Genomic DNA, 25,780 nt, shown 5'->3' on the forward strand with positions numbered 1-25,780 from the left:
TTCCCCCCAGAAAAAACGCAACATATGCACAAAAATTGCGGAATCCATTATAAATGATGGGATGCATATGTATGCATTTTTAAATTGTTTTTATCACATTTTTATAGCAAACGAACGCAAAAAAATGCGAAAAATCCTGAACGTGTGCACACAGCCTCAATGTGTATCTCCCCATCACACTCCATATGTGTCTCACTCATCATACTTCGTCTCTTTCTCTCCCATCAGTCACTCTTAGGCCGGGGACACACACAACGTATAAAAAAACGGTCCGTTTTTGATGGATGAGAATCGCACAAATGTTACCAAAACAGTGATCCGTGTGCAGTGCGAGGATGCGATTTTCTCGCATCCAATGATCCGTTTGGCATCCGTGTGACATCCGTATGGCGTCCGTATGGTGAGATTTTCTCACACACTTGCAAAATGAGCAAATAATGGCTGAGCCTTTCCTGTCACCTGCCCAATGCCTGAGAATTTCTCGCACGTCACACTGATGGTCCGTGTACTGTGCGATATTTTTTTTTTTTTTCTCACCCCCATAGACTTTCATTGGCGATTCTCGGCCGAGATACGCTGAGAATTGCAGCATGCTGCGATATCACTCGGATCCTGAATACGGCCGAGAGAATATCGGATGATGGGAGCTGCCCCATAGATAAACATTGCGAGCGCTATGCGATTTTTTTTTTTTTTTTTTTTTTTAATCGCATTGCACTCGTCCGTATTGCGGTCTAGTGTGACCCCGGCCTTAGCCATACAATGCATCTCTCCCCTCCCTCCATAATGCCTGGCTATTCACTGCAGAGCCGGAGCTCCCACACAGCTCCTAATGCTGCTCCATGCACACCACATGTCTTCACTCTTCTTGGGTCCAGATGCTGCTGGGTCCACTGTGTTCTGCTCCTCTGTAAACAAGCTCTGACTCTGATGCAGTAACTGCTGGTGATAGCAGGTCACAGGGCAGTCACACACAAAATGGTGCTGCCCTGTGATGCTGCTCTTCATTCTTACTGTTGGGGCAGTAACTGCTGACATCACCATTTCCCTCCCCTTTTGGGTGGTCTAATATCCCTGGGGCAGAGCTGCTAAATCTTACTATAGCTGCTTGAGGTCTAAAACGGAAAATGCTCCCCCTAGTGGTAAATATGTATATTTGTAGAAAAATATATAATATTTTTCATATAGAAATGTTTGCAAACAGTGCAAACATTGCATTAATACACTTTAATTACTATTTTAAGCTTAATTTCACAAAAAAACAAAATACGAGAAAACTGGTGGCACCTTCCCTTTAAATTGCCCCATTGTTCATATTAATCTGCCATAGTAAAATCATTGGGCACTATCTGTATTTTGTATCAACATAGTGTACAGAGGGAATGCATTCGTAAATATAGGTGTTTTTTTTTTTTCTTCTCTTCTCTTCACTTCTCTTCACTTTAATACTAGGAAAGTACCACCTTAGACTGGAGAAGGGACCTGCTACAGAGCGTGCAGGCATTGTTGGAAAGCGAGAGAGAATATTTGAGATTGGAACTTCAATCTGATATTCGCCATGGCTCGGGAGACAAAAATTTACTTTCAGAAAAAGTGGAGCATCTGATAAAGGAACAGGTGAGCAAATACTAAAAATGCCTTTCTCCTTTGCCTCATTGGGGGACACAGCATGAACATGGTCCTATGTCCCCCCCCCCCCCCCAATGTGTGGCTCCAAGAAAAGGATTTTTCGGTGAGTACACAAAAATCTCTGTTTCTTTCGATGGGCTTACAGAATGTTAATTATATTCCGTAGAGTAAAGTGTCCCTATTGTTCTACCGGGATACTGCCATTGGATTCATGCGGACCGAACCTTGAGGAGCATGAGTCGGAGCCTGGTTGCCCGAGGCCGTACTAGTCTGGTGCAGTCCTCTTCCGGTCCCTCTCCACCCCTCTCCACTCTTTTGACAGATCTATATGCACACACAGGAGAGACCTATCAATCACCTGTAACGAGGTGGGGAGAAGCCAGCTGGGGATGTCCGTCCTAGAGCTAGTCAGGTTTCCCTATAGATCCCGGCCAACTTCTCAAACAGAAGTTCCAGAGTAAAATGTATGTGGCTGCAATTGCCTACCCAGGCTCTGATATATGATGCCTGTGGTTTGGGTAGCATGAATTTAATGACCGGTTACCCTTAGTAGTTATTACTTTTCCATCATGTCATACCTAGAAGTGGGGATCCGGCAATTGATAAAATTTAAAAAAAAAAAAAAAAATTCTGTGTGCTGCTCAAAGGGCAGAGGTGCAGCCACCAGCATTATTTATGTACAGAAAACCTGTGAGCCTGTACACACAACCCATGTGAAACTGCTGAGTTTTTTTTTTTTTTTTCATTTGAATGATAAGTGCAGGTATCAAAATCTTGACTACCCTTCCAGCCGGCGAGGAATGTAAAAAAAAAAAAAAAAAAAAAAGTACTATTAAAGATTTAAAATGCTTTTTGCAGGAGGAGCAGAAACGTTTAGTCCTCGAGCATGTTCTTGCTGTTGATCGTAGCAGCTTGCTCTCTGAAATTCAGGACCTTCGATCACAATTGCGTATGGCTCATCTACAAAATCAGGAAAAACTTCAAAAACTGCAAGATACTCTTACCAGCACTGAGGAAAAAGGACATACCAGAGAACACCAACTACGCAGACAAGGTGAGTAAATGGTCTTTATAGCTCTTACACTGGAAGCAGAAGTACAGATTAGACACGTAAGGCCTCTGTGTAAGGCTATATGTTGCCTCTCAGTATACTATAATGAATAGCAAAGAGTAATTTCCAGACAATTGCTCAAATACAGTAATGGGTCATATTTACTACTTTAACAACTCAGAAATGAAGAATGTGACTTGTAAGTGGAATTTAAGAAAAACAATGTGAGGTTCAGTGACCCTTTCAAAAGACACCATGTTGGTCCTCCATTGTCTGGGGATCACTAAGGCTGGTTTCACACTTGCATTTCAAAACGCATGCGTTTTAAAAAAACAAAACACATGGTGAAAAAACGCGTGCAAACGCTGCGTTTTTGACGCATGCGTTTTTGCATGTGGTGAGAAAAACGCGGCGTTTTGACACGTTTACATGCGTTTTTTCATGCGTTTGCGTTTTTTAAACGCATGCAGATAAATGTGTGACAGCTGCCAATCATCAAAATAAAGTAAAAAACCCACTATAAACAGAAAGGGGTAGGGATCCTAACCCTACCCCTAACCCTAAAGGGATCCTACCCCTAACCCTACCCTTAAAGGGATTAGGGTTAGGGGTAGGATCGCTTTATCAATTTTATGGTGTGGGGTGGTTTATCAGTGTTTTTTTTTTTTTTTTTTACGCATGCAAACGCATGTGGTTAAAAACGCATGCATTTACATAGACGGCAATGCATTTTTTTGCCGCAAAAAAAAAACCCATGCTTTTTTTGCGGCACAAAAAACGCTGCTAAAAGTACTACATGTTGCATTTCTGCAACACAACGCATGCAGAAAAAAACGCATGCGTTGCAAAAACGCGTCAAAACGCATACAAAAAAACGCATGCGTTTTTAATGTTAAATATAGGGGGGGGGGGGGGGGGGGGACATGCTTTTTTTCCGTTTTTTACCGCAAAAACGCAAATGTGAAACCACCCTAACATGATCTTGAGTACCTAGGATGATGGACAGTAATGTAGTTTGATGGTGCTTTGATTTGTTTTCCTAATTACCGTATTTTTAGGACTATAATACGCACTTTTACTCCTAAAAAAAAAAATTGTGAGGAAAACGGGGGGTGCGTCTTTGTGATGGGGTGTACGGCAGAGCAAGAAGGGACAACAGGCTGAGGGATGATTCAACAGATCTATTATCAAGAACGCTGGAACAACACATGCAGGTAGATCTACAGAGTCCACAATTAGTCCAGTGGAACAGGTTCGGGGGCACCTCCCGATAATCCTTGTGCCAGCTAACAAAGCAATAGTCCACACGAGTCCAAGGGATCCCAAAACAAACCCACGAACGACGAGATATGTCCTCCGCTCAAGTCTCGCCCCATTCGCTTCCGCAGTCACAGATGGACGTGGGGTCTTGCCTCGGCTAAGAATCCCCACTTCTTCTCCTTCAAGGGTCAACTCAACATCTGATCTCAAAAATAAGAATGGATTGTCTGAGCTCCTGGGATCAGCCCATGAAGGGGGTAGGGGTCACACCTTCTATTCAATGGTTGGGTCCACCAGAAGATTCTAGACTGGTGGGCTCCGCTTAGTCTATCCTGTATGTGCATTGGTCTAGCCACCTGCTGTGAGGAAGAATGGCTATTCCTTCACTAGTGGTGTTGACAAAGCTTAATTACATTATAGCTCAGGGCTGCAAGTATTGGGGGAAGGAGACAGGTTAAGTTACATACATCCCATGACATTGCAAAGTGTACAGTAAATACAACCAAAGAGAAGTCGCATCACATCATGACATATTATACAAAATACAGGACCGGGAAAAAAGTACAGATCATGACAGTCTTATAGTTGGAATGCAGGCTTACTGGTTGGTTGTGGCAGTAGTGTGGTGGCGGCAGAAGTGCGGGGATGATGAGGCGCGGTGAGCGGTATGACGTGAGAAGAGTCCCTTCCACAGGTGAGGTGACGCCGCGGGACGCCGCGGGCCGGTATTCAAGGCGAGTAGCAGAGCTGGGTGAATCACGGCTTTCTCGGTGGTGGCGGCCATCTTCTTGAAGCCGCGCGTGCGCAGATTGAGTTCTGCTTCCCGGGGCTTCAGGAAAATGGCCATGGGAGTCCGCGCGTGTGCAGACTGAGATCGCGGCGGCCATTTTGCTGAAGCAGAGTTCAGACTGAGATCTCGGCTTCAGGAAAATGGCCTCAGGAAGATGGCCGCCGCCACCAAGAAAGCCATGATTTACCCAGCTCTGCTACTCTCCTTGAGTACCGGGCCACGGCGTTGCCTCACCTGTGGAAGGGACTCTGCTCACGCCATACCGCTCACCGCGCCTCATCCTCAGGAAGATGGCCGCCGCCACCGAGAAGCCAGTGATTAACCCGACTCTGCTGCTCGCCTTGGATACCGGGCCGCGGCGTCACCTCACCGGAGGAGGTGACCACATCTCTGCCGCCCCCACACCACTGCCGCAACCCCCCGCATGGACGCCAGTAGTTCCTAAGTTGGAAGGGAACCTGCTCAGGTGCACGCCGTACCGACCACCGCACCTCAGCATCACCTCACCTCTGCCGCCACCATGCCTCCTGTGACCCTGCTCTGCCACCGCCAGCCCTCAGGTAAGATACCTTAAATTCGGACAATAAGATAGACCCCCATCTTATAAAAAAAAAAATCTTTTTTTCTGCAATTTTCACCCCAAATGTCGGGTGCGTCTTATAGTCTGAAAAATTCGGTACTCTGTGAAATGATTGAAATGATGGGGGACTGCACTCAATGGAAATCTATCAGTCTGAAACTTTTAATAAGCCATATGTGCAACAGGCAATGGCGGCTCCGTGGAGCTGAAACGTTGCCTTCTGCACATATGGGTATAGCGGAGAAAGGGTGTTCAGTTAGATACGGCTTTGCAGTAAGAGCTGATGTATTCATAGTGGGCACTATGGAAGAGTGATAGACAAATTATCAAAAATCTGTTTCAAGCAAAAGTTAGAGCAACTGTTCATACATTAGCCAAGATAAATTGGAGTCAATCACTGAGCTTATAGGGGTTTAAAAAGGTATTCTCAAATTATTAAATTGCTTTAGTTGGCATTAAAAAGTAAGCAAGTTTGCAAATTACTTGCTTTTTCTATTTGCTGTAGTTGTAGTACTGCAATGAGTGCTTTTATCTTGCATAATATACTGTTGGTCTCCATGGAGCTTGGTCTCTAGTGTGTGCCCAGATTCTGGCCTAGATTGTGTAGTAGTTACATTCAAAGAGAGGTCAACCCCTAAAATACCAGTCAGCTGTCTCATCCCCAATGATTTCTACACAGCATCTGCTCACCTCCCTCAATTTCCACTCCTGACAAGCTGCTGTTATAAATCTTGCTCTTATCAATCCTGTAGAGTCACAACCCCAGACACCAAGCATCACTACTCTCACTGTCTGGAGCCGTGTGCTTGTTCAAATGCCCTGTGTGTGTAAATGTAGTGAGAACCAAGTAGACCCAGAACAAGCCACTGATGGCTGAATGTGCTAAAGCAGAACTTGTGCTCAGTTTTATAGCTTTTCTAAAACTGCTGCTCACCAGAACTCACTCAAGTAGGAGTTCCCATCCTACCAGAAACTAGAATGTAAAGAGACTGCCTAGTTCTGAGCTGCTCAAGAGACAGCTTGAAAACGCTCCTTCTTGTAATAAGGCAATTTCTCATCTATCAACATATGAGCCAAGGAGCAACTGATTGATTTCCAACCCAGAAATTGCAAATGATTAGTGTGGTTCATATAAAGTGCCATATGGGGCATTGCGATGATTCGGGGGGGCCCATTGTAGATGAGCCACTGTCTCCAAATTAAAATATGCAATAAAACTGCTACCTCATGATAAATGTGACGGTCTGGTAGGCCTGCCTCACCCAATGATTTGGATAGCCTTAACCAAATATAGGTTTACTGATAGTACTGCAGCTACATTTGTAACGTCTACAAGCTTTGCTACCAGTAGGTAGTCATAACCTGAGAGATACAAATTTGGTGGGTGGATCTGCCTGATTCCAGTGATGTAATCACTTACTGTTCTGATTTATGCCGTTTTGATAAAATCCATGGTTCCTTTGCTGTAGATGTAGCACTGCTATGAATGCTGAGATGTGTATAACCTCGCCCACATACCTGATAGGTACCTTGCTAGCATTCAGTGTTTGGGGCGGGGTTACACAGATTAGCTGGACTTCCTTGCACGGGACGCCTAGTCCTCAAGCGGTAATCTGCTGATAATCACGGATTGTGTTGAGACTAGAGAAAGCTCCTGAGCAAGTGACACATAACTGGAATTTAGGTCTCTGCCCCTACATTATGCTGCTCTCAGATTAAATTACAAAATACTGGTGACCGATTCCATTCAAAGTATCTATACATTTAGAAGACCAAGCCAAAAATTGATCCATAGTTCTTTTCATGTCCCAGTGAGTATGGATTGGAGGACCGGAGTCCAACCCAACTTATTGTTAAGTAGAGTTAGGCTCTAATGATCTGCTGCCACATTTGGCCGGCTGCTGTGTTTGATATCTTCTCTACCTTTCAGTTGAGTTATTAGAGTACAAGCTACAGCAGGAAGCTTCCATTGCTGAAGATGTTAAAGGATCCCTGGTAAGGGAGAAGGAACGAGCAACAGAGCAGTACAAACTCTTACTCCAGGAACAGGCAACGGTCTCCCGTTTTCGTTCTGAGCTGGAAGAAAAGGCACTGGAGATGGAGAGTCTCCGAAAATCACACAAGGAGCTGCAGAAGGAGGTTTACATGGAAACCTCTAAACTGAGGTATGATTCTGTAGGGTTCCATTTAGAGATCTGTGTTTTGTTTTGTTTTTTGTTTTAACTGATTCAAGCAAAATTTTCCCCTTCGATTAACTTGATAATTCCATTACTTCTGTCTTATTTGTGGTAATAGATATAATATACATATTTTTTCTCCTCATTTAGAGAGGAACTAGAAAATAAAGAAAAGACACTGTCTGCTTATATAAAGACAATTGAAACTGAAAGCCAGGCAGAAAGACAGAGATCGGACAAGGCAAAGTCTCACGTTCAAAGAACTTTGGAAATGAATGAGAAATCCTTGCAGGTGAGGCTTAAAAAAAACATAAGAATTTTTTTTAAAAAAACATTTAGGATTTGTTCCTAGTATAGATGATAAACATTCTGCTCTGGTTCAAACAGCCGTATTTCACAGCTCACAAATGTATCACAATGCCCAGGTTGACCATGTGTATTAACCCAAACTTGCAAATTCATAGATGCCAATGAAGCTGTAATTTCAAGTCTGGAGGTCTTGTCCCCTGCAGTCAGTTCTAGCATTGTGTTTCATAAGTAAATTATGAAATATGGCAATTGGCGTTGGATCACATTTCTGGCGGTCCGACTGCTGGTGTCTAGCTAGCATTGCTAGGACTGTTTCACCTGTAGAATGCCGCTGTAAGGAGCAATTATGTGGAGTGGTGACTGAATGAGTATTCTGTCCGCTCCATGAGAATACATATGGAATCTAAGCGAGTGGATAAGTGATGAATGAAAATGTTGAGAAACCACGTAAAACTGTGCCTATTGCTTGTTTCCCTGGTCTTAGTGTTTTTTTTCCCCCCTTGTCTCATTTCTTCTTTTAATCAGGAGGTCTCGCTGTCTCTTGAGGAGCATAAAATGCTAAAGGCCAAAATGTCAGCAGCGCTCTCTCAAGAGCAAACATTATGTAGCAATCTTAAAAAAGAACTTGAAATAGAACAGTCTCGCTGTAAAGCTCTTCTTGCTCAGGAACATGGAAAATTGTCAGAGACCATTAAGGAGTTGGAGAAGGAAAAGCAGCATTCATTAAGCCTTGTAAATACCTTGACTCTGGAGCGTGGTGTTCTCGAGCAGGTTAGACAACAGCACGCTCAAGAACTGTCCAAAATAGAAGAGGAAAGGCAACAGGAGCACAAACTGGTTCTTGCATCACAGTGTGAATTGAAAGATGAAAGGAAGCGTGCTAGAGACCTTGCTGCCATGATAGAAAAGACCCAGCAGCAGGCCGTCCATGCCAAACGCCAACTCGAATCTGACCTGCAAGTCTGCCGCGAGGAAATTCAAAAAGAACGAGAGGCTGGAGTCAAGTTGCGAGCACTCTTGGAGTCTTTACAGAGTCAGAAACAACAACTGGACGGTGTTTTGGACCAGCAGAGAGAGCGTGAGCTTCGCCTGCAGAAGGAGCGAGATCAGTACCAAGCTCAAGTTTTGAACCTTCAAGAAAAGGAAAGAACCTGGGTGAAAGAACTTGAGCAACAGTCAAAAGGAATAAAACAAACCGAAACAAGTAAAGCGCGCGTAGAAGAGCAGGAACATCAAATAATGGTGAGCGGCTGAGGTTGTGGTATGTTATGTAGCTGTATGATGAAAGTATTAAAAATATTTTAGTTCCTTCATGCACAGATCACCTTTCTTAATAGTATTTTCACACCCCAAACATCTACATTTCCATTTAACAACATCAACAAAATCATGTTGCTCGCCCATAGAGTTCTGTCCCATCTTCCTTTATAAGTTTCTTAATCAAAAGTTGTACCTAACAGCATAGCCTGTGCATGTCTTATTTGGGGTGAAGGCTAGAATTGTGGAGGTCACTGTATCAATCAGTATGTGTTCTGTAGACAAAGAAATAAGACTTTGTAAAGCTGGCGCGTGTTTATTCTGCAGTCTAGAAGGAGACCATGTTGGGTTCATAGATTGTGTTTTTTTTTTTTTTTGTTTTAAACAGGACTTACAGTTACAACATGAACGAGACAAGCGGCGCATCCAAGAACTTCAGCAAATGCTGGCAGACCTGGAAGAACAAGAACGCGCCCTAGCATCCCGAAAGAGCAGACTCTGGATTGACAGCTGTACCCCTACTAAAAATGATGCTTGCTTAATCGCCAACATGCAAAGAGTGTGGCAGCAGTTGTTTCACATTGTGCTTCAAGTGAAGAAATGGGTGCAGAACAAGAGTATCCGGTAAGCCTCACTGGATAAAAAGGTCATCAGCACTGTAGGGATAGAGATAGATGTAAATAAATTGGTGAAAGCACATTGCCAGCCCATATCTGCTGTTATTTTTGAGCCTCTTATGAAGCAGTTTAAGGGAATCAAGCACTAGGATTTTGCTATGTAAACTGAGAAAAGCGTGTTGTAGTGACAGAGCCCCTGATTCCAGTAATGTGTCACTTACTGGGCTGCTTGGTGCTGATTTGATAAAATCATGGTTTTCTCTACTGCAGATCTAGCAGTTCTCTGAATGCTGACCTCTATGTAATCCTGCCCACACCACTGATTGGCAGTGGTGTACACTGGATAGGCAGAAAGGTGCCAGTCAGTGGTGGGACGGGGTTAAACACAGCCAGAAGGACTAGATGGCACCAGACAACTAGTCCTCTAGTAAAAAATCCTGCTGATAAAGCTGAATTTCTCCTTCGCCTCATTGGGGGACACAGACCATGGGTGTATGCTGCTGCCACCAGGAGGCTGACACTAAGTAACACAAAGAAAGTTAGCTCCTCCCCTGCAGTATACACCCTCCTGCTGGCCCCCAGCTAACCAGTTCTTGCTAAGTGTCCGTAGGAGGCACACGGACGGGTCTGCTATTCAGACCCAAAGATTTTACCTTTTTTCCTTTTCACCTTTTACAACGGACGAAGGGGGCGACGGATTCTTTCATGGTCCGATCTCCCCCGAACCAACAACAGGCGAGCATGGGAGTTTCACCTCTCCGTATCCTCTCCTGCGACGTGGGAAGCCACTGCCTGAGCTGATTTTAGGGGCGACGGGCCTCTTCATGGGCACCGATCTCCCCCCTCCCTTATCAGACGAGCACTGGAGTTTCACCTTCAGTATCCTCCTCTGCAGCCAGGCCTATTGCCGGACATTCAGCCCTGCCCACCAGGTTTTACCCTCGGCTGTACAGAGGCACCTTCCAACGTGGCGTCCGAGCAGCCCCCACTGCATCACCACTGAAAAAGCGGATGATGGAAGGAGGCAGACGGTTCCTCTCCACCCCTCTTCTGCAGGGATGGTGGATGGAGGCTCCCCAACCCTACACCGTCCTATCTTCCCGGGCACAGCTCCTACCTGTACGGGGTAAGTGCACGTTAATAATTGACTTTTTTTGGCGGTCATAGGTGGGCTCCATAGCGGCAGGGTCCCCACAGAGCTTCGCGGTCCCTTTCCCTTCAGTCCGCGGGTGCGCGCCGGCCAACTCTATAAATTTAGTCCCCGGCTTCAGCCCTGTTTAGGCCGCATTCCGGGAAGCCCCGCCCCCCGCCGGCTTTACTCTAGCGGCTCCGCCCCCCTATTCTGGCGCTTCTCGGGCAGGACGAGATCTCGGCGGCCATCTTCTCCCTGACCTCAGGAAGGGGCTGCGGAGTTTCCGGCCCCTAGTTCTTCTGGAAGGGGCTGCTGCCGGCGGTTTTCAGCGCTGAGGTCAGCGCTATTCCAGACGGGGGACTCAGAATCCCGGTAAGGTGAATCGCTCCCCTCCCCCGCAAATCCGCACATCCGGCAGCATAAAGGCACTAACATCACGGTTTTAAATACTTGGGACCCGCATTCTCTGGGGCTCAGGTCCCCTGGTCTTTAAGTCTCATGCCCAGTAGCCGCTGGGCTTGTCTCATGCCCAGTAGTCGCTGGGCTTATAGGTGCATCCCCAGTCTTTTTCCATGGTTTTTCTCATAAACCCTTCACCAGATTCCCTGGTCTTAAGAGTTCCCTAGTGTAAAAGGGGCACATTACCAGCAGAGCCGGTCACCTTTCTCATAGTGCTTAATCAATTGAGCTCAGGAGCCTTCGCTGCGCCTATCCCGGCTCCTCCCAGAGTACCTAGTTCCCCTCCTGGGATTCCATCTCTGGCATTATCCTTTTAAAAGATGCCCCGGTCTTGTCCAGCATTCCTGGTCTTAAAGGAGCATGACCAGCATTCTCGGTCTTAAAGGCACACGACCACATATGACAAGTATGCCCTGGCCTTAAGGGCACGTGACCAGCATGCCCTGGTCTTAAAGGTACGTGACTAGTATGCCCTGGCCTTCAAAACACGTTACCAGTATTTCCTGGTCTTAATGACTCATGACCAGTATGCCCTGGTCTTAAAGGCACGTGACCAGTACTCTTCGGTCTTAAACGCTAGGGACCAGTATGCCCTGGTCTTAATCTCCCATGACCAGTACGCTCATGACCAGTATGCTCTGGTCTTAAAGGCACATGACCAGTATGCCCTGGTCTTATACGCAAATGACCAGTAGGCCCTGGTTTTAAGGGCTCATGACCAGTATGTCTTGGACTTAAAGGTGCATGTCAAGTACGTCCTGTTTCTTAAAGGCACATGACCAGCAGGCCTTGGTTCTTGATGGCACATGACGCACATGAACAGTATGTCCTCCTCTTAAAGGCACAGGACCAGTATTCCCTGGTCTTAAAGGCGCATGACCAGTATTGACTGGCCCTAAGAGCACATCAGCAATCCTAAACTGGTCTCCCTAACTGAACTCTGGAGCACTCAACATGCTCCCTCTTCTACATTAGGAGTCGCCGGCTAGCAGGGGCCGCAAGTATCCTTGAATAACGTACAGGCTCTACAAAACGGAAGTTTTCTTTTCCTGATCTCTCCCCCATGTTTGGTTGAGAACAATGCGAAATATGGATCGGATATTGCCTTGATTTGCCAGAGCCTCTGAGAAAGAGGGACTCTCTCTCTCTCTCTCTCTCTCTCTTTATATCATCAACAGTGGGACGGGCGATGCACTGGACAGAAGCCTCTAAGCTGGATGCCATGCCGGGTCGGATTTTTATGGTAACGGGTCCTTTAAGGGGCTCCGATTTCCGCCCACACTTTCAACAGACGAGCATATGGATTGTCGCCTCCGTGTATCCTCTTCTGCATTTAGGCTATTGCCAGACATCTGCCCTGTCCACTCGGGGACTTCTACTCTGAGGAGGTACGGAGGCACACATTTTTGGCGTCCAAGCACCCCTCCCTTTGTATCATCGCTATTTAGCGCATGATGCAAGAAAGCGGACGATTCCTCTCCACGCCCCTCTTAAGAGGACGGTGGATTGAGGGTTCCTTTTTTTCTACTCTGCACGTCGATGGCTAGAGACCTGCTGGTCGCAGTCCCGTATTCTGTCTCTTGGCAGACTATCCGGGTTGTATTTCTTGTGGTATACCTACTGGTATTCCTGCCCGATGTATCATTTTTTATTTTTTTTTATTTTTTTTTTTAATTACCACAGACGGTCGGATAGCAAACCTAGCTCGTTCCGTCTTGTGGTTTCGGGTTCAGCGCTTTTCCCTTCCTTAGCCACCACATGGGTGGCTTGACCATGGTCTCCTGGTCAGAGACCTTAGCTACTTTGTTTCAACAGTATAGCTGGCCAATCTAATTTTCTGAGCGGGAGACTAGCAGGGATCGTATCTCCTCTACAGACCCAACCAGCAGTGGAAGCATTGTCCAGGATAGTCTAGATCTAGGGATCTTGGTTCCAAAAATGGAGGGAATGTAAAGTGTCACCATTCCTGGACTTCAAACTTCTAACAACCTTTGTCAAGGTCCTCCCCTTTTTCCAATGGAGTTTCTCCGCTCAGCCATTACTTCATCAGAAAGAGGTGGACTTTTCTGGCATCCTTAGTCATTCGGGAGTCTTACCCTCACATGCCTATTTCTCCCCGCTACAACAATCTCTTCAAGGTCAGCTGATGGGGGAAACATGGGTTCTATCCCCAGTGAAAGTAAATTTCTTCCTTTCCATTTGCGAACAGCATTTTCTAGTCACGACCTTGTCCTCCGGCCTGGCTACCACACCAGTGTGGTTGCAAGGGTCATGTCGGTTGTCGTGTACTTCTTGCATCATAGAAGCATGGTCGTCCTGCTCTTTTTGGTCGACTTTGTAGCTGCTCTTCTAGGACTACGCTGAGTCGTCTATATCTCTTGCAATACCCTTTCTCTGGGCTAGCAGCTAAACTTAGACAAGTTTCTTTTCCTCTTTCCCAGTTCAGCAGATCCTTTTTTCAGGATGATCCTGCCCCGCAGGATGGTTTTTTCTCTCTCGAGTCAAGCTCGTGGTTCTTCAACAGAGAGCTTGCGCACTTCATATCTCATTCCCTCGGTTCATTCAATTCGCTAGGAGGGTTCTGAGGAAAAGGACGACAATGGAAGCAGTTTCCTTCGCTGCGCCCTTTTTTTCTGCAGATCTATCAGGCTTTCAAAGAGTATTCTCTGAGCTCCTTCCTCTCCCAGAGCCTTCTCCTGGTCCAATGGTCATTGGGGAATTCCAAGGCCAGTCTTCTTCCGATCTTTTCCCTGGAGTTCTGAACGGTACGTCTAATCCTGCAGCAGGCCCTCTGACTTTAGGCGGGTCTTCGGTTTACCCACAGTCAAGCGCCATGGCCCAGGCACCTCTCTCTCTCTGACGAGCCGAGATCTTTCATTCAGGGATCTCACCAGTACATATCCCTGGAGTAGTGCTCTGGGCAGCACACATGTTCAGCCGTCAGGGTTTCTCCTCTAGTGAGTGGGAACTTCATTCGGAAGTCTTCCATCGGATCTGCCTTCACTAGACTTCTCCAGATGTAGGTCAGATGGCGTCCAAGCTGAACGCCTATGTGCTCCGGTTCATGGTTTGGCCTTGACTTTCAAGACCATCGCAGTGCATGCTCCACTCTTCCATGGGACCAATTTCTATAACTCCTCTTCTACTTCTTCTGAGATCTTTTCGGAAGCAGGAAGGGCTCCAGGGATCCCGGGAGAACCGCACTGACCATGTCAGGGTTTTTCTCGCTTGCTGTTCTTCTAGTTTTCCGTCTTATTGCGACAAATCTGGGAAGATGGACTTTCTTGCAGGGAGCCTTAACCTGTAGTTCTTCCCTACCGCGTACCGTTAGATCCGTGGGACCCTAATGATCCTCGGCTTTTTACAGTGGACTCCTTTTTTGGACCCGGACAGCCTTCACTATCAGGGAAGGTCTCTTCCCTTCTTTCTTTGCGTTCTTGTACTCCTGATGAGTCTTCGGAACTCGACGTTCTGTTCTTTGTCTTTTTTCCTTATTACCTCAAGGCAGGGTTGCCCTCAGGACATCCCCTTCCCTCATTGCCAAGGTGGTATTGTATTCCCACTGTTGCAGGGGAATCGTTCTCTCATCTCTTTCGGCTCCGATCCACACACCTCGGAAGGGATCCTCTATAACCTGGAAGGAGTGAGTGCTTCGAGTGGGTACGTATCGAGAATGGCGACCTGCCAAGGGTTGGACGCTTTACTTGGCTTTCTCGATGGTAAGTAGGCTTCCTGACAGTCGCAGGAAGGGTCTAGCCGTTTCTTCGGCCAGGTTAGCCTGGTGGATTGTTTTCTCCATCCAGGAGTCCTTCCGAGCTAGATGTCAGCCTATCTCCCTGTCTGAGGGCTCTAGATTCCAGACTTCGGCAAGCACGACCGCAAGCTTGTGAACTCCTCCAGTCCGCATACATTCTTGAAGCACTTTTATTCACATACTTCCACAGATGTGAGTCGGGGCAGGCGGACCTTGCAGGCCGCGGTGGCGCACTTGTAAGTAGCGGTTACACGGCCTGATCTGATGATGTCCCCACCCAGGGACTGCTTTGGGACGTCCCATGGTCTGTGTCCCCCAATGAGGCGAAGGAGAAATAGGGATTTTTGTGTACTCACCGTAAAATCCTTTTCTCCGAGCCATTCATTGGGGGACACAGCTCCCGCCCTTAGCTTATGCTTTGTTTTTATCTTTTGATATTTTTATACTCTCTTATATAATGTGACATGCTATACGTTTATATGTTGCTATTGATCTCCTACTGCTTTTGCACCGAACTGGTTAGCTGGGGGCCAGCAGGAGGGTGTATACTGCAGGGGAGGAGCTAACTTTCTTTGTGTTACTTAGTGTCAGCCTCCTGGTGGCAGCAGCATACACCCATGGTCTGTGTCCCCCAATGAATGGCTCGGAGAAAAGGATTTTACGGTGAGTACACAAAAATCCCTATTTCTCCATAATGCTGCTACAACTAGGAGGCTGACACTGAGTTAATACAAAAAAAGTTAGCTCCTCCTCTGCAGTATACATTTTTGTTGGGACTATAGTAAGCAGCCCATTAAGTGACACTTCACTGGAATCGTGGTCTCTAGTAAAATCCCACTGACAGATTCACTTACAGCCTATAGTAAAATAAAAAGGAAAATAGGTTTTTACATTTTGTTGAAAATTTTCATTATCCCTTGAATACTTGGAAGGTGGACCATGGTAGGTTGACAGTATATTTTTAGCTATGGAGTTGATTCATTAATGTTGCACTCTTTTTTTTTTTTTCTTCTTTTCCCACCCCAGAACAAATGAAGTTTTCCCAAGTGAAGCTGAAGTGACAAAGTTGTTGGAGTCTCTGTCAGAGCTGAAGTCTGGAATACAGACCGGATATGTACAGGTTAGTAGTATTTGCTCTCCAATAGCTGGATGTTCTCTGACTTGTAAAGATCCTGAGTCTGTCACTGCTGGCAATCACATATTCCTTGCAGCAATGTAGTATTGCCATCTGGCCATTCAAATTAATGACTGAGTAGCTTGGTAACACATGATGGGCCAGCTCCACCAAAAAAGCCTTTTCTTTTTTTTTTTGGTTAGCTGATCCTTTGACATCCATGTGGAAAAATGGTGTCCTTTTGAGGCAAGCTCTTGTCAATTGATCTAAAGTTATGAATGTTAATTAATGCTGCAGTTTCAGCTTTTTTAGATAGTTAAGAATTAACTTTGATCTCGTCTCTGCTTCCTTAATCAGCCAGCCCAGTCTTCACCCGGGGTGACTGATGTATTAAAACGTGAGAATGAGGAACTTGCAGATTCGGTAGCACAACTCACAAAAGATAAGTTAGAACTGAAAAGTCAACTATCTAAACTGACCAAGACCCACCAGGAGTTGCTTCAAAAGAACAAAGATCAGGTACAGTGTAAAATCAATCAATCAATCAATGTTTTACTTTGGAAATCCACAATCGTTTTTCACTCACAAGCTGGGACCCCACCAGTTCTGATGATCATGGGGCTGCAGTGCAAATTTAGATGGAAATAAACCCTCATATAAAAGTTATATTTATTTAATAAAGTTGAATATTAAACCTTCCTAATCCTTCTACAATCCTCTTGTCTTTGGCTTCTGTTGCAGGGTAAGTCCCCTTCAATGTTGCCTCTCTAGTAATGGGGCGAATGGAACTTGGGCTGGAGAGTGACAGAAGCGCTGGTGCTCTTGTCCCACTTTTCGTCTATAAGCAGGGTCTCAACAGTGTAGTGGGGTGTGTGCTCATACTTCTTGGGAGGGATAATGGGGACACTGTTCTCAGTTTCTCAATTTAAAAAAAAAGGAATAAAACCTTTTTAGGGAGTTCTGGGGTTTTTTTTTTTGTGAGACTTGTATGGCAACCTCCACACTGCAGTAGCCACATACTATTGACTGAAATTGGTTTACTTGTCTGTAACTGTAAAATAGTTGCTCTACTTTTTTTTTTTTTATAAACTTTAGGTGCACACTGATGTTGTAGACTCAGTCCTGGAGGCAGAACGTGCCATATGGCTCCGGGAAAAGCGACTGTTACAGGTTGCATTAAAACACGCTGAATCCGAACTGGGCAAAGCCACTCTGGAAAACCGTCCAATGCAAGATGTTCCCAATTCCAAGGTGAATTGTCCATTTTCTGGAAGCGAAGAGTCCAATCGTGCTGTTCGGTCAGTGCACATGAGCCTAAAATATACATCAATATTTTTATCTAGATGCAACGTCTCTACCGAAAATACCTGAGAGCTGAAAGCTTCCGTAAAGCCTTAGTCTACCAGAAGAAATACTTGCTCCTTCTTCTTGGAGGCTTTCAAGCTTGTGAAAAGGCAACTCTGTCTCTAATTGCACGCATGGGGGTATATCCTTCTCCTGCAGACCTCCAGATTCATGGCAAATGCAAGACTGGCCTTGGCAAGTTTCGGTCAGCTGTAAGGGCCGTAATCGCCATTTCCAGGTACACAATTTATCAAGATATTTCTCGACCAATGTCTGATGCCCAAAAACTTAATATCTTTAGCATTTGTGTTAACAGATGCTGGTCCCTCAAAAAAGATGTAGTGCTTCACGAAAGTATTTTAATGGAGGTTTTTATTTTCTTGTTGGATTTCTCTTGACTTGTCCGATTTGTTAATCAGGCCTAAGTCCTTGTGCATAGATGTCTTGCTGTACATTTTATCGTGACCGCTTTGCATTTATTGAGCTCTAATTTTTTTTAATTTATTTCCCAGGCTAAAGTTCTTGGTTAGAAAATGGCATAAAGTGAATCGGAAGAGTAGTGGTGATGATTCAGGGACTCGCCAAGGTAACAATATTATAGCTCAGCTGTTAAAATGGCTAGTCTACTGTTGTACTGTAAGGTTACTTTCACACGTTTTTTTGCCACTTTTTTTTTTTCTTTCCTGCAGTACATTGCAGGTTTTTCTGGCTTTTTGCTTAATTTTTCAGGATCCCAAAGGATTCACCAAACAAGCATGAACAATGCAAGGTGTTAGGCCACCAATGCAAGAAATATATGAAACTAAAACGTTTTTTTTAGAACAAAAGGGGCAATTTGAACAAACTCAGTGGATTTTTTTTTTTAGGTCTGAAAAAGGTGACTATTCTGAATAAAAAATAAAAAGCTCATGAGTTTATGAAAATCAGGGGGGGGGGGGGGGGGTTCAATTGGTCAGGCGTAGTTTACCTAGGACATTGGCAGGGCATGGAGTTGGTAGGGCGTTGTTTACTTTCACGCATATCACTAATTTAATTAAACTGTAGTAATACAATCAGCCATGCTCAGATGAAAATAAGGAAAACTGGGAAAAGGAAGAGCTCATAATAGGTTTTTAAATGTTTAAACAATACAGAAACCAACATGGATCTGCTCACCTGGTGGTGTTGAAACAAAACAACTGCTGCAGCCAGGCATGTCCTCTGAAAGCCGGAGGAGTGACTGCTCCAGTAAGGAGGGAAATAGGAGAGCAGGGCAGGCCAGACAGGTGCTGGTAGTGGGCGACTCAATTATTAGGGGAACAGATAGGGCAATCTGTCACAAAGACAGGGATCGTCGAACGGTGTGCTGCCTACCTGGCGCTCGAGTCCGACACATCGCTGATCGGGTGGACAGATTATTGGGAGGGGCTGGTGAGGACCCAGCGGTCATGGTGCACATTGGCACTAATGACAAAGTTAGAGGTAGGTGGAAGGTCCTTAAAGATGATTTCAGGGAATTAGGCTGCAAGCTGAAAGCAAGGACCTCCAACGTGGTATTTTCCGAAATACTGCCGGTACCACGTGCCACGCCAGAGAGGCAACGGGAGATTAGGGAGGTTAATAAGTGGCTCAAGAATTGGTGTAGGAAAGAGGGGTTTGGGTTCCTGCAGAACTGGGCCGACTTCTCAGTTGGCTACAGGCTCTACGCTAGGGACAGGCTGCACCTCAATGGGGAGGGTGCAGCTGTGCTGGGGGAGAGAATGGCTAGAAGGTTGGAGGAGTGTTTAAACTAGGAATTGGGGGGGAGGGTATTCATTTTATAGGAGGGGAAGATAGTGCAGACAGAGTCCTGGGCACAAATAAGGAAGTTGGGGGTGGCGGTGGCATGGGGGGTGGGGTCAGAACAGTTAATAATTTAAGAAATAGAAGTACAGAGAGGAACATAAAGTGCATGTATACTAATGCCAGAAGCCTCGCCAACAAAATGGACGAATTAGAACTAATGATGTTGGAGCATAATTATGACATGGTGGGGATATCTGAAACGTGGCTGGATGAGAGCCATGACTGGGCTGTTAACTTGCAGGGCTATAGCCTGTTCAGAAATGACCGTACAGATAAGCGAGGGGGAGGGGTGTGTCTATATGTAAAATCATCCTTAAAACCCATCCTGCGCGATAATATAGGTGAATTTAATGAAAATGTAGAATCCCTGTGGGTGGAGATAAGGGGAGGGGGAAAAAATAATAAATTACTGATAGGGGTTTGTTATAAATCTCCAAAAATAATGGAAGCAATGGAGAATATCCTCGTAAAGCAAATAGATGAAGCTGCGACTCAAGGAGAAGTCATTATTATGGGGGACTTCAACTACCCTGAAATAGATTGGGGAACAGAAATCTGCAGTTCCAGCAAAGGTAATCGGTTTTTGACAATTATGAGAGACAATTACCTTTCACAACTGGTTCAGGACCCAACAAGAAGGGGGGCACTGCTAGACCTAATATTAACCAACAGGCCAGACCGCATATCAAATATAAGGGTTGGGGGTTACTTGGGAAATAGCGATCACAAAATAATAAGTTTTCATGTATCCTTTAAAAAGATGTGTAGTAGAGGGGTTACAAGGACACTAAACTTCAGGAGGGCAAATTTCCAACGGATGAGAGAGGATCTTGGTGCAATTAACTGGGACGATATCCTGAGACACAAAAATACACAGAGAAAATGGGAGACGTTTATTAGCATCCTGGATAGGACCTGTGCACAGTATATACCGTATGGGAATAAACATACTAGAAATAGGAGGAAACCAATATGGCTAAATAGAGCTGTAAGGGGCGCAATAAGGGACAAAAAGAAAGCATTTAGAGAATTAAAGGAAGTAGGTAGTGAGGAGGCATTAAATAAATACAGAAAATTTAATAAATTCTGTAAAAAGCAAATCAAGGCAGCAAAGATTGAGACAGAGAGACTCATTGCCAGAGAGAGTAAAAATAATCCTAAAATATTCTTTAACTACATAAATAGTAAGAAACTAAAAAATGATAGTGTTGGCCCCCTTAAAAGTAGTCTGGGTGAGATGGTGGATGAGGAAAAAGCCAATATGCTAAATGACTTTTTTTCAATGGTATTTACACAAGAAAATCCCATGGCAGACAAAATGTCTAGTGATAAAAATTCCCAATTAAATGTCACCTGCTTAACCCAGCAGGAAGTGCGGCGGCGTCTAAAAATCACTAAAATTGACAAATCTCCGGGCCCGGATGGGATACACCCTTGAGTACTGCAGGAATTTAAGTACAGTCATTGATAGACCATTATTTTTAATCTTTAAAGACTCCATAATAACAGGGTCTGTGCCACAGGACTGGCGTATAGCAAATGTGGTGCCAATATTCAAAAAGGGAACAAAAACTGAACTCGGAAACTATAGGCCAGTAAGCTTAACCTCTACTGTGGGTAAAATCCTGGAGGGCATTCTAAGGGACGCTATACTGGAGTATCTGAAGAGGAATAACCTCATGACCCAGTATCAGCACGGGTTTACTAGGGACCGTTCATGTCAGACTAATTTGATCAGTTTCTATGAAGAGGTAAGTTCCGGATTGGACCAAGGGAACCCAGTGGATGTAGTGTATATGGACTTTTCAAAAGCTTTTGATACGGTGCCACACAAAAGGTTGATACATAAAATGAGAATAATGGGGATAGGGGAAAATATGTGCAATAGGGGGTTGAGAGCTGGCTCAGGGATAGGAAACAAAGGGTGGTTATTAATGGAGCACACTCGGACTGGGTAGCGGTTAGCAGTGGGGTACCACAGGGGTCAGTATTGGGCCCTCTTCTTTTTAACATATTTATTAATGACCTTGTAGGGGGCATTCAGAGTAGAATTTCAATATTTGCAGATGACACTAAACTCTGCAGGGTAATCAATACAGAGGAGGACAATTTTATATTACAGGATGATTTATGTAAACTAGAAGCTTGGGCTGATAAATGGCAAATGAGCTTTAATGGGGATAAATGTAAGGTCATGCACTTGGGTAGAAGTAATAAGATGTATAATTATGTGCTTAATTCTAAAACTCTGGGCAAAACCGTCAATGAAAAAGACCTGGGTGTATGGGTGGATGACAAACTTAAATTCAGTGGCCAGTGTCAGGCAGCTGCTACAAAGGCAAATAAAATAATGGGATGCATTAAAAGAGGCATAGATGCTCATGAGGAGAATATAATTTTACCTCTATACAAGTCACTAGTTCGACCACACTTAGAATACTGTGCACAGTTCTGGTCTCCGGTGTATAAGAAAGACATAGCTGAACTGGAGCGGGTGCAGAGAAGAGCGACCAAGGTTATTAGAGGACTGGGGGGTCTGCAATACCAAGATAGGTTATTACACTTGGGGCTATTTAGTTTGGAAAAACGAAGACTAAGGGGTGATCTCATTTTAATGTATAAATATATGAGGGGACAGTACAAAGACCTTTCTGATGATCTTTTTAATCATAGACCTGAAACAGGGACAAGGGGGCATCCTCTGCGGTTGGAGGAAAAAAGGTTTAAGCATAATAACAGACACGGATTCTTTACTGTAAGAGCAGTGAGACTATGGAACTCTCTGCCGTGTGATGTTGTAATGAGTGATTCATTACTTAAATTTAAGAGGGGACTGGATACCTTTCTGGAAAAGTATAATGTTACAGGGTATATACACTAGATTCCTTGATAGGGCGTTGATCCAGGGAACTAGTCTGATTGCCGTATGTGGAGTCGGGAAGGAATTTTTTTCCCCAATGTGGAGCTTACTCTTTGCACATGGGTTTTTTTTGCCTTCCTCTGGATCAACCTGTTAAAGCATGTTAGGTTAGGCTATGGGTTGAACTAGATGGACATATAGTCTTCCTTCAACCTTAATAACTATGTAACTATGTAACATGTATCAAATGCATATATCAGCTGCTGCAGGACAGGAGTCCAAAGGACTGAGAGAAAGAACATATCTGGGGTGATATGTCACCGGATGTGTTGTGACACTCTATTTATTTTAACCTGCTTTATTTAAGCAGGTTTACAAAGTCAATGTGTTTCGAGGCCAACGCTTTTGTCTTGATGAAGAGGTCCTGCGTTGACTTTGTAAACCTGCTAAAATAAAGTTTTCAAGGAAAATATTTGTTGGATATAAGTATCATCCAGTGACACTTCACCCAGATATGCTCAGGTGAGCAACAGGATTTTTAGTTGCTTACCGTAAAATCTGTTTCTCGGAGCCTTCATTGGGGGACACAGGGAACTATGGGACATCCCAAAGCAGTACCCAAGGGGAGTGAACATCAGACAACGCCACTCAGGTCGGAGAACTCACCACTGTCACCTGCAAGACCTGGACTCTGGAAAAAATTAGCGAATATGTGGAGGATCGACCATCACTCTGTAGAGGTGCAGGGCGGAGGCCCTATATGAACCCCCAGGAGGCGCCCACTGCCCAGGTAGAGTGAGCCTGAAACTCAGAAGAAGGCACTCTGCTCTGACCAGGTAAACCTACTGTTGCTGACCTGATTCATTAGCTGACCTGAAGGTTCGAGGGCCTTTTAAACGCACCAGCCCGAGTTCCGAAAAGGGGGAGGGGCGGTTTTAGCCAAATAGATGCACGTCGCCCTGGCCAGGTAACCTGATGAGAGAATGTTACGGAGGATGAGTCCGCAATGGACGAAAGGAAGGGAATCCAGAATGATGGACAGAGCACTGAAAATGTCGGTGAGGTACAGTAAGAGCAATTATCCTGTGATCCACCGATTGTGCATAACCGCCACCAAAAAGGCTCTGCGACAAGATGAGCGCCCGAAGGGTAAGGCGATAAAATGAAAATGGACCCGCGCCTCACGAAACACAGGAAACTCCAATGTCCTGAAGAAATAAGGACATGGATAAAGGCTTCCGTGGGACAAAAAAAGCTCTTGCGGTTCCCAGGAAGCAATTACGGAAAGAAGAGATTCCATCCTGAAAGACAAAGATGGACTCCTCCGTTCAGCAATCTTGGATCCCCAAGGAGTCATGCTGAGGAAAATCCTCACGGACTGCTCCTGGGGGATCTAGTCCTCGCGTCACGGAAACGCCTGGAGGAGGATTTAAAGGAAAACCTTTTCCCTAAGCTGACGAGTCTGTGACTTGGTGGGAAAACACCACTGTCGAAGGGAAGCATTGAAAGACTTGAGTAGGCTACTGTGAAAACCGTGGAGTATGTCAAATTCATGGAAGTTGGCCCTAGGAAGGAGCACATAGACCCCAGAAGAAAACTTGACTGACAAAAGGAGATCATTCACTATTGACGTCATGGACGAGCCTATCCATCCTGGACCATCTGGAGCGGGACCAGGATTGACATGTGTTTACTCGCTTACCTACATATAAGGCACCACACAACCGAAGACAACAGTGAAAAAGGATACGATTCTGACTCACTGAGTGGTGCATAGAAGGAAGCATAGGCAGATGCTGCAAAAGACCCTGGGGTACGTCAGAACTACTGGCATTCTGTATGATCGGTTGTGATATAAATAAATATATTTTTTCTTGGACTACCTTGGAGTACTCAGATTTATCCATTTAGAACTACTGGAGAGACAGCAGGTACCGACTAAATGTATCAGGTATGTGACTCCTCTAAATCCTGGATAGCGGATAGAGTACTGCTGCATTCGAAAGTGAGGAACGTGAAGGAGAATGCATCTGACCCAGATGCACGTTTCCAGCTTCTCCCGGCGCCCATCGCCGGCAGGGCCAGAAAATGTAGTCCCCGGCTTTCTGCCGGACTAGGCCCCATTCTCTTAGCGCCACCCACCGCCAAGCTCCAACCCATGCTCCTGGCGCTTCTCGGCCTGCACGAGAGGCGCCACTGGTAATCTCGGGCGCCATCTTACCTGCAGAACCTGTCGTGGATTCTCTGCTCTGCTGGCATTTTTTTCTTCCTGCGGGCTCCCCATCTCTACAGCGACGCCGAGCCTAACCGCCTCTTCCCTGGGAACACTGGCACAGGACTGTGGGTAAGCTGCCTCACCTCTAGTAGAAAGCTTAACCCCTTCTCTGCACTCATAGCCCTGCTATTTTTATTGGAGAAAATGGACATCTACTATGTCTCAATCTAAGGAGGCAAAACGGAGTAAGAAAAAAGTGTTTTTTACTTCATGTGCCACTTGCAATTCTACTTTGCCACATGCCCACACTACTCCTTTGTGCGTGAACTGTGACCCGATCTGTGTGCTGCCGCCATCTCCAATGTCTCCACAGACCCCCACCGAGTCTAACCCTCCTGAGTGGACCGTTTCTTTGTCGCGCTCTATGGATTCCCTGGTTAAGGCATTAGACTCTTTCCGGGGACCCTCCCGAAGTCCGCTCCCCCCAATCTCCCCACCCCTCCTATCGACCGTGGTGTAACCTGGCGACGGTATGAAGCCGTCCGACCACAGGGGGCGTGCTAGGTCACGGGAGGCTTGGGGTTCGAGGAATAGATCCCATGCCTCACCCCCTGTACATGCCCGGGCTTCGGCTTCTGCGAGCTCAACCTCTCGCTCCCCTTCCACATGATTTGGAAAACGAGTCAGAGGAATCTTTAATCCAAAATTCCTCTATCGGCCAAGAGACGCTTGACTCCCTTATTGAGGCAGTCAACAAGACACTGATGGTGGATGAGGAATCCGTATCCTCCCAGGAACACGTTGTGTCTTTTAAAAAGGCTAGATGGGTCCATAAGATATTTGCTAATCATCCTGAGTTTAAGGATATTATCCCAAAACAAAGGGAACACCCAGATAAGCGATTTACAGCTCAAAAGGCTACTGAAGCCAAATATCCTTTCGCCACGGATCTAATGAAGGAATTGCTACTCTCCTTCTGTGGACCCTGCCGTATTACGGCACGCATCCAAAACAATCCTGTCTTTGTCCGTCGGTTCATCAGTAAAAAACCCTACTGACCGTCAGATTGATTACCTGGCTCGCTCGGTCTTTGAGGCCTCAGGAGCAGCCCTCCTTCCATCTTTCGCCGCTACCTGGGTGGCTAAGGCAATGGTCGCCTGGGCAGAGGTGTTAACCTCTACCGTCCATGACAGTAATCTTCCCCCGGAAGCAGCCAGACTCGCTAACCAGACAGCTCAGGCCGGGGACTTCGTAGTTATCGCCTCCATAGATGCGGCTAACTGCGCGGCGCAGGCGGCCGCAAACGCAGTCTCCATTAGAAGGGCCCTGTGGCTCTGAGATTGGTCAGCAGATTCTGCTTCTAAAAAATCATTGACTTATTTGCCTTACCAAGCTGGTCGTTTATTTG

General features: G+C 45.6%; 1 protein-coding gene across 4 annotated transcripts in view; it reads left to right on the forward strand.

The window, feature by feature from the left end:
• Positions 1-25,780, forward strand: part of PCNT (pericentrin) — a 159,775-nt gene that overhangs the window by 126,951 nt on the left and 7,044 nt on the right. For 3 of the 4 annotated variants that reach the window (XM_069733270.1, XM_069733271.1, XM_069733272.1), the window contains 11 exons: positions 1,453-1,617; positions 2,488-2,683; positions 7,241-7,475; positions 7,638-7,779; positions 8,322-9,038; positions 9,442-9,677; positions 16,042-16,135; positions 16,487-16,648; positions 17,225-17,380; positions 17,473-17,711; positions 17,986-18,059. In XM_069733270.1, the coding sequence (XP_069589371.1) occupies positions 1,453-1,617; positions 2,488-2,683; positions 7,241-7,475; positions 7,638-7,779; positions 8,322-9,038; positions 9,442-9,677; positions 16,042-16,135; positions 16,487-16,648; positions 17,225-17,380; positions 17,473-17,711; positions 17,986-18,059 (2,416 nt within the window). The remainder of the gene's footprint in view (positions 1-1,452; positions 1,618-2,487; positions 2,684-7,240; positions 7,476-7,637; positions 7,780-8,321; positions 9,039-9,441; positions 9,678-16,041; positions 16,136-16,486; positions 16,649-17,224; positions 17,381-17,472; positions 17,712-17,985; positions 18,060-25,780) is intronic. The other variant, XM_069733273.1, reaches the window with a different exon arrangement.

The sequence above is a fragment of the Ranitomeya imitator genome, chromosome 7 (assembly GCF_032444005.1).
Source record: "Ranitomeya imitator isolate aRanImi1 chromosome 7, aRanImi1.pri, whole genome shotgun sequence".
In the NCBI taxonomy this organism is placed as follows: Eukaryota; Metazoa; Chordata; class Amphibia; order Anura; family Dendrobatidae; genus Ranitomeya; species Ranitomeya imitator.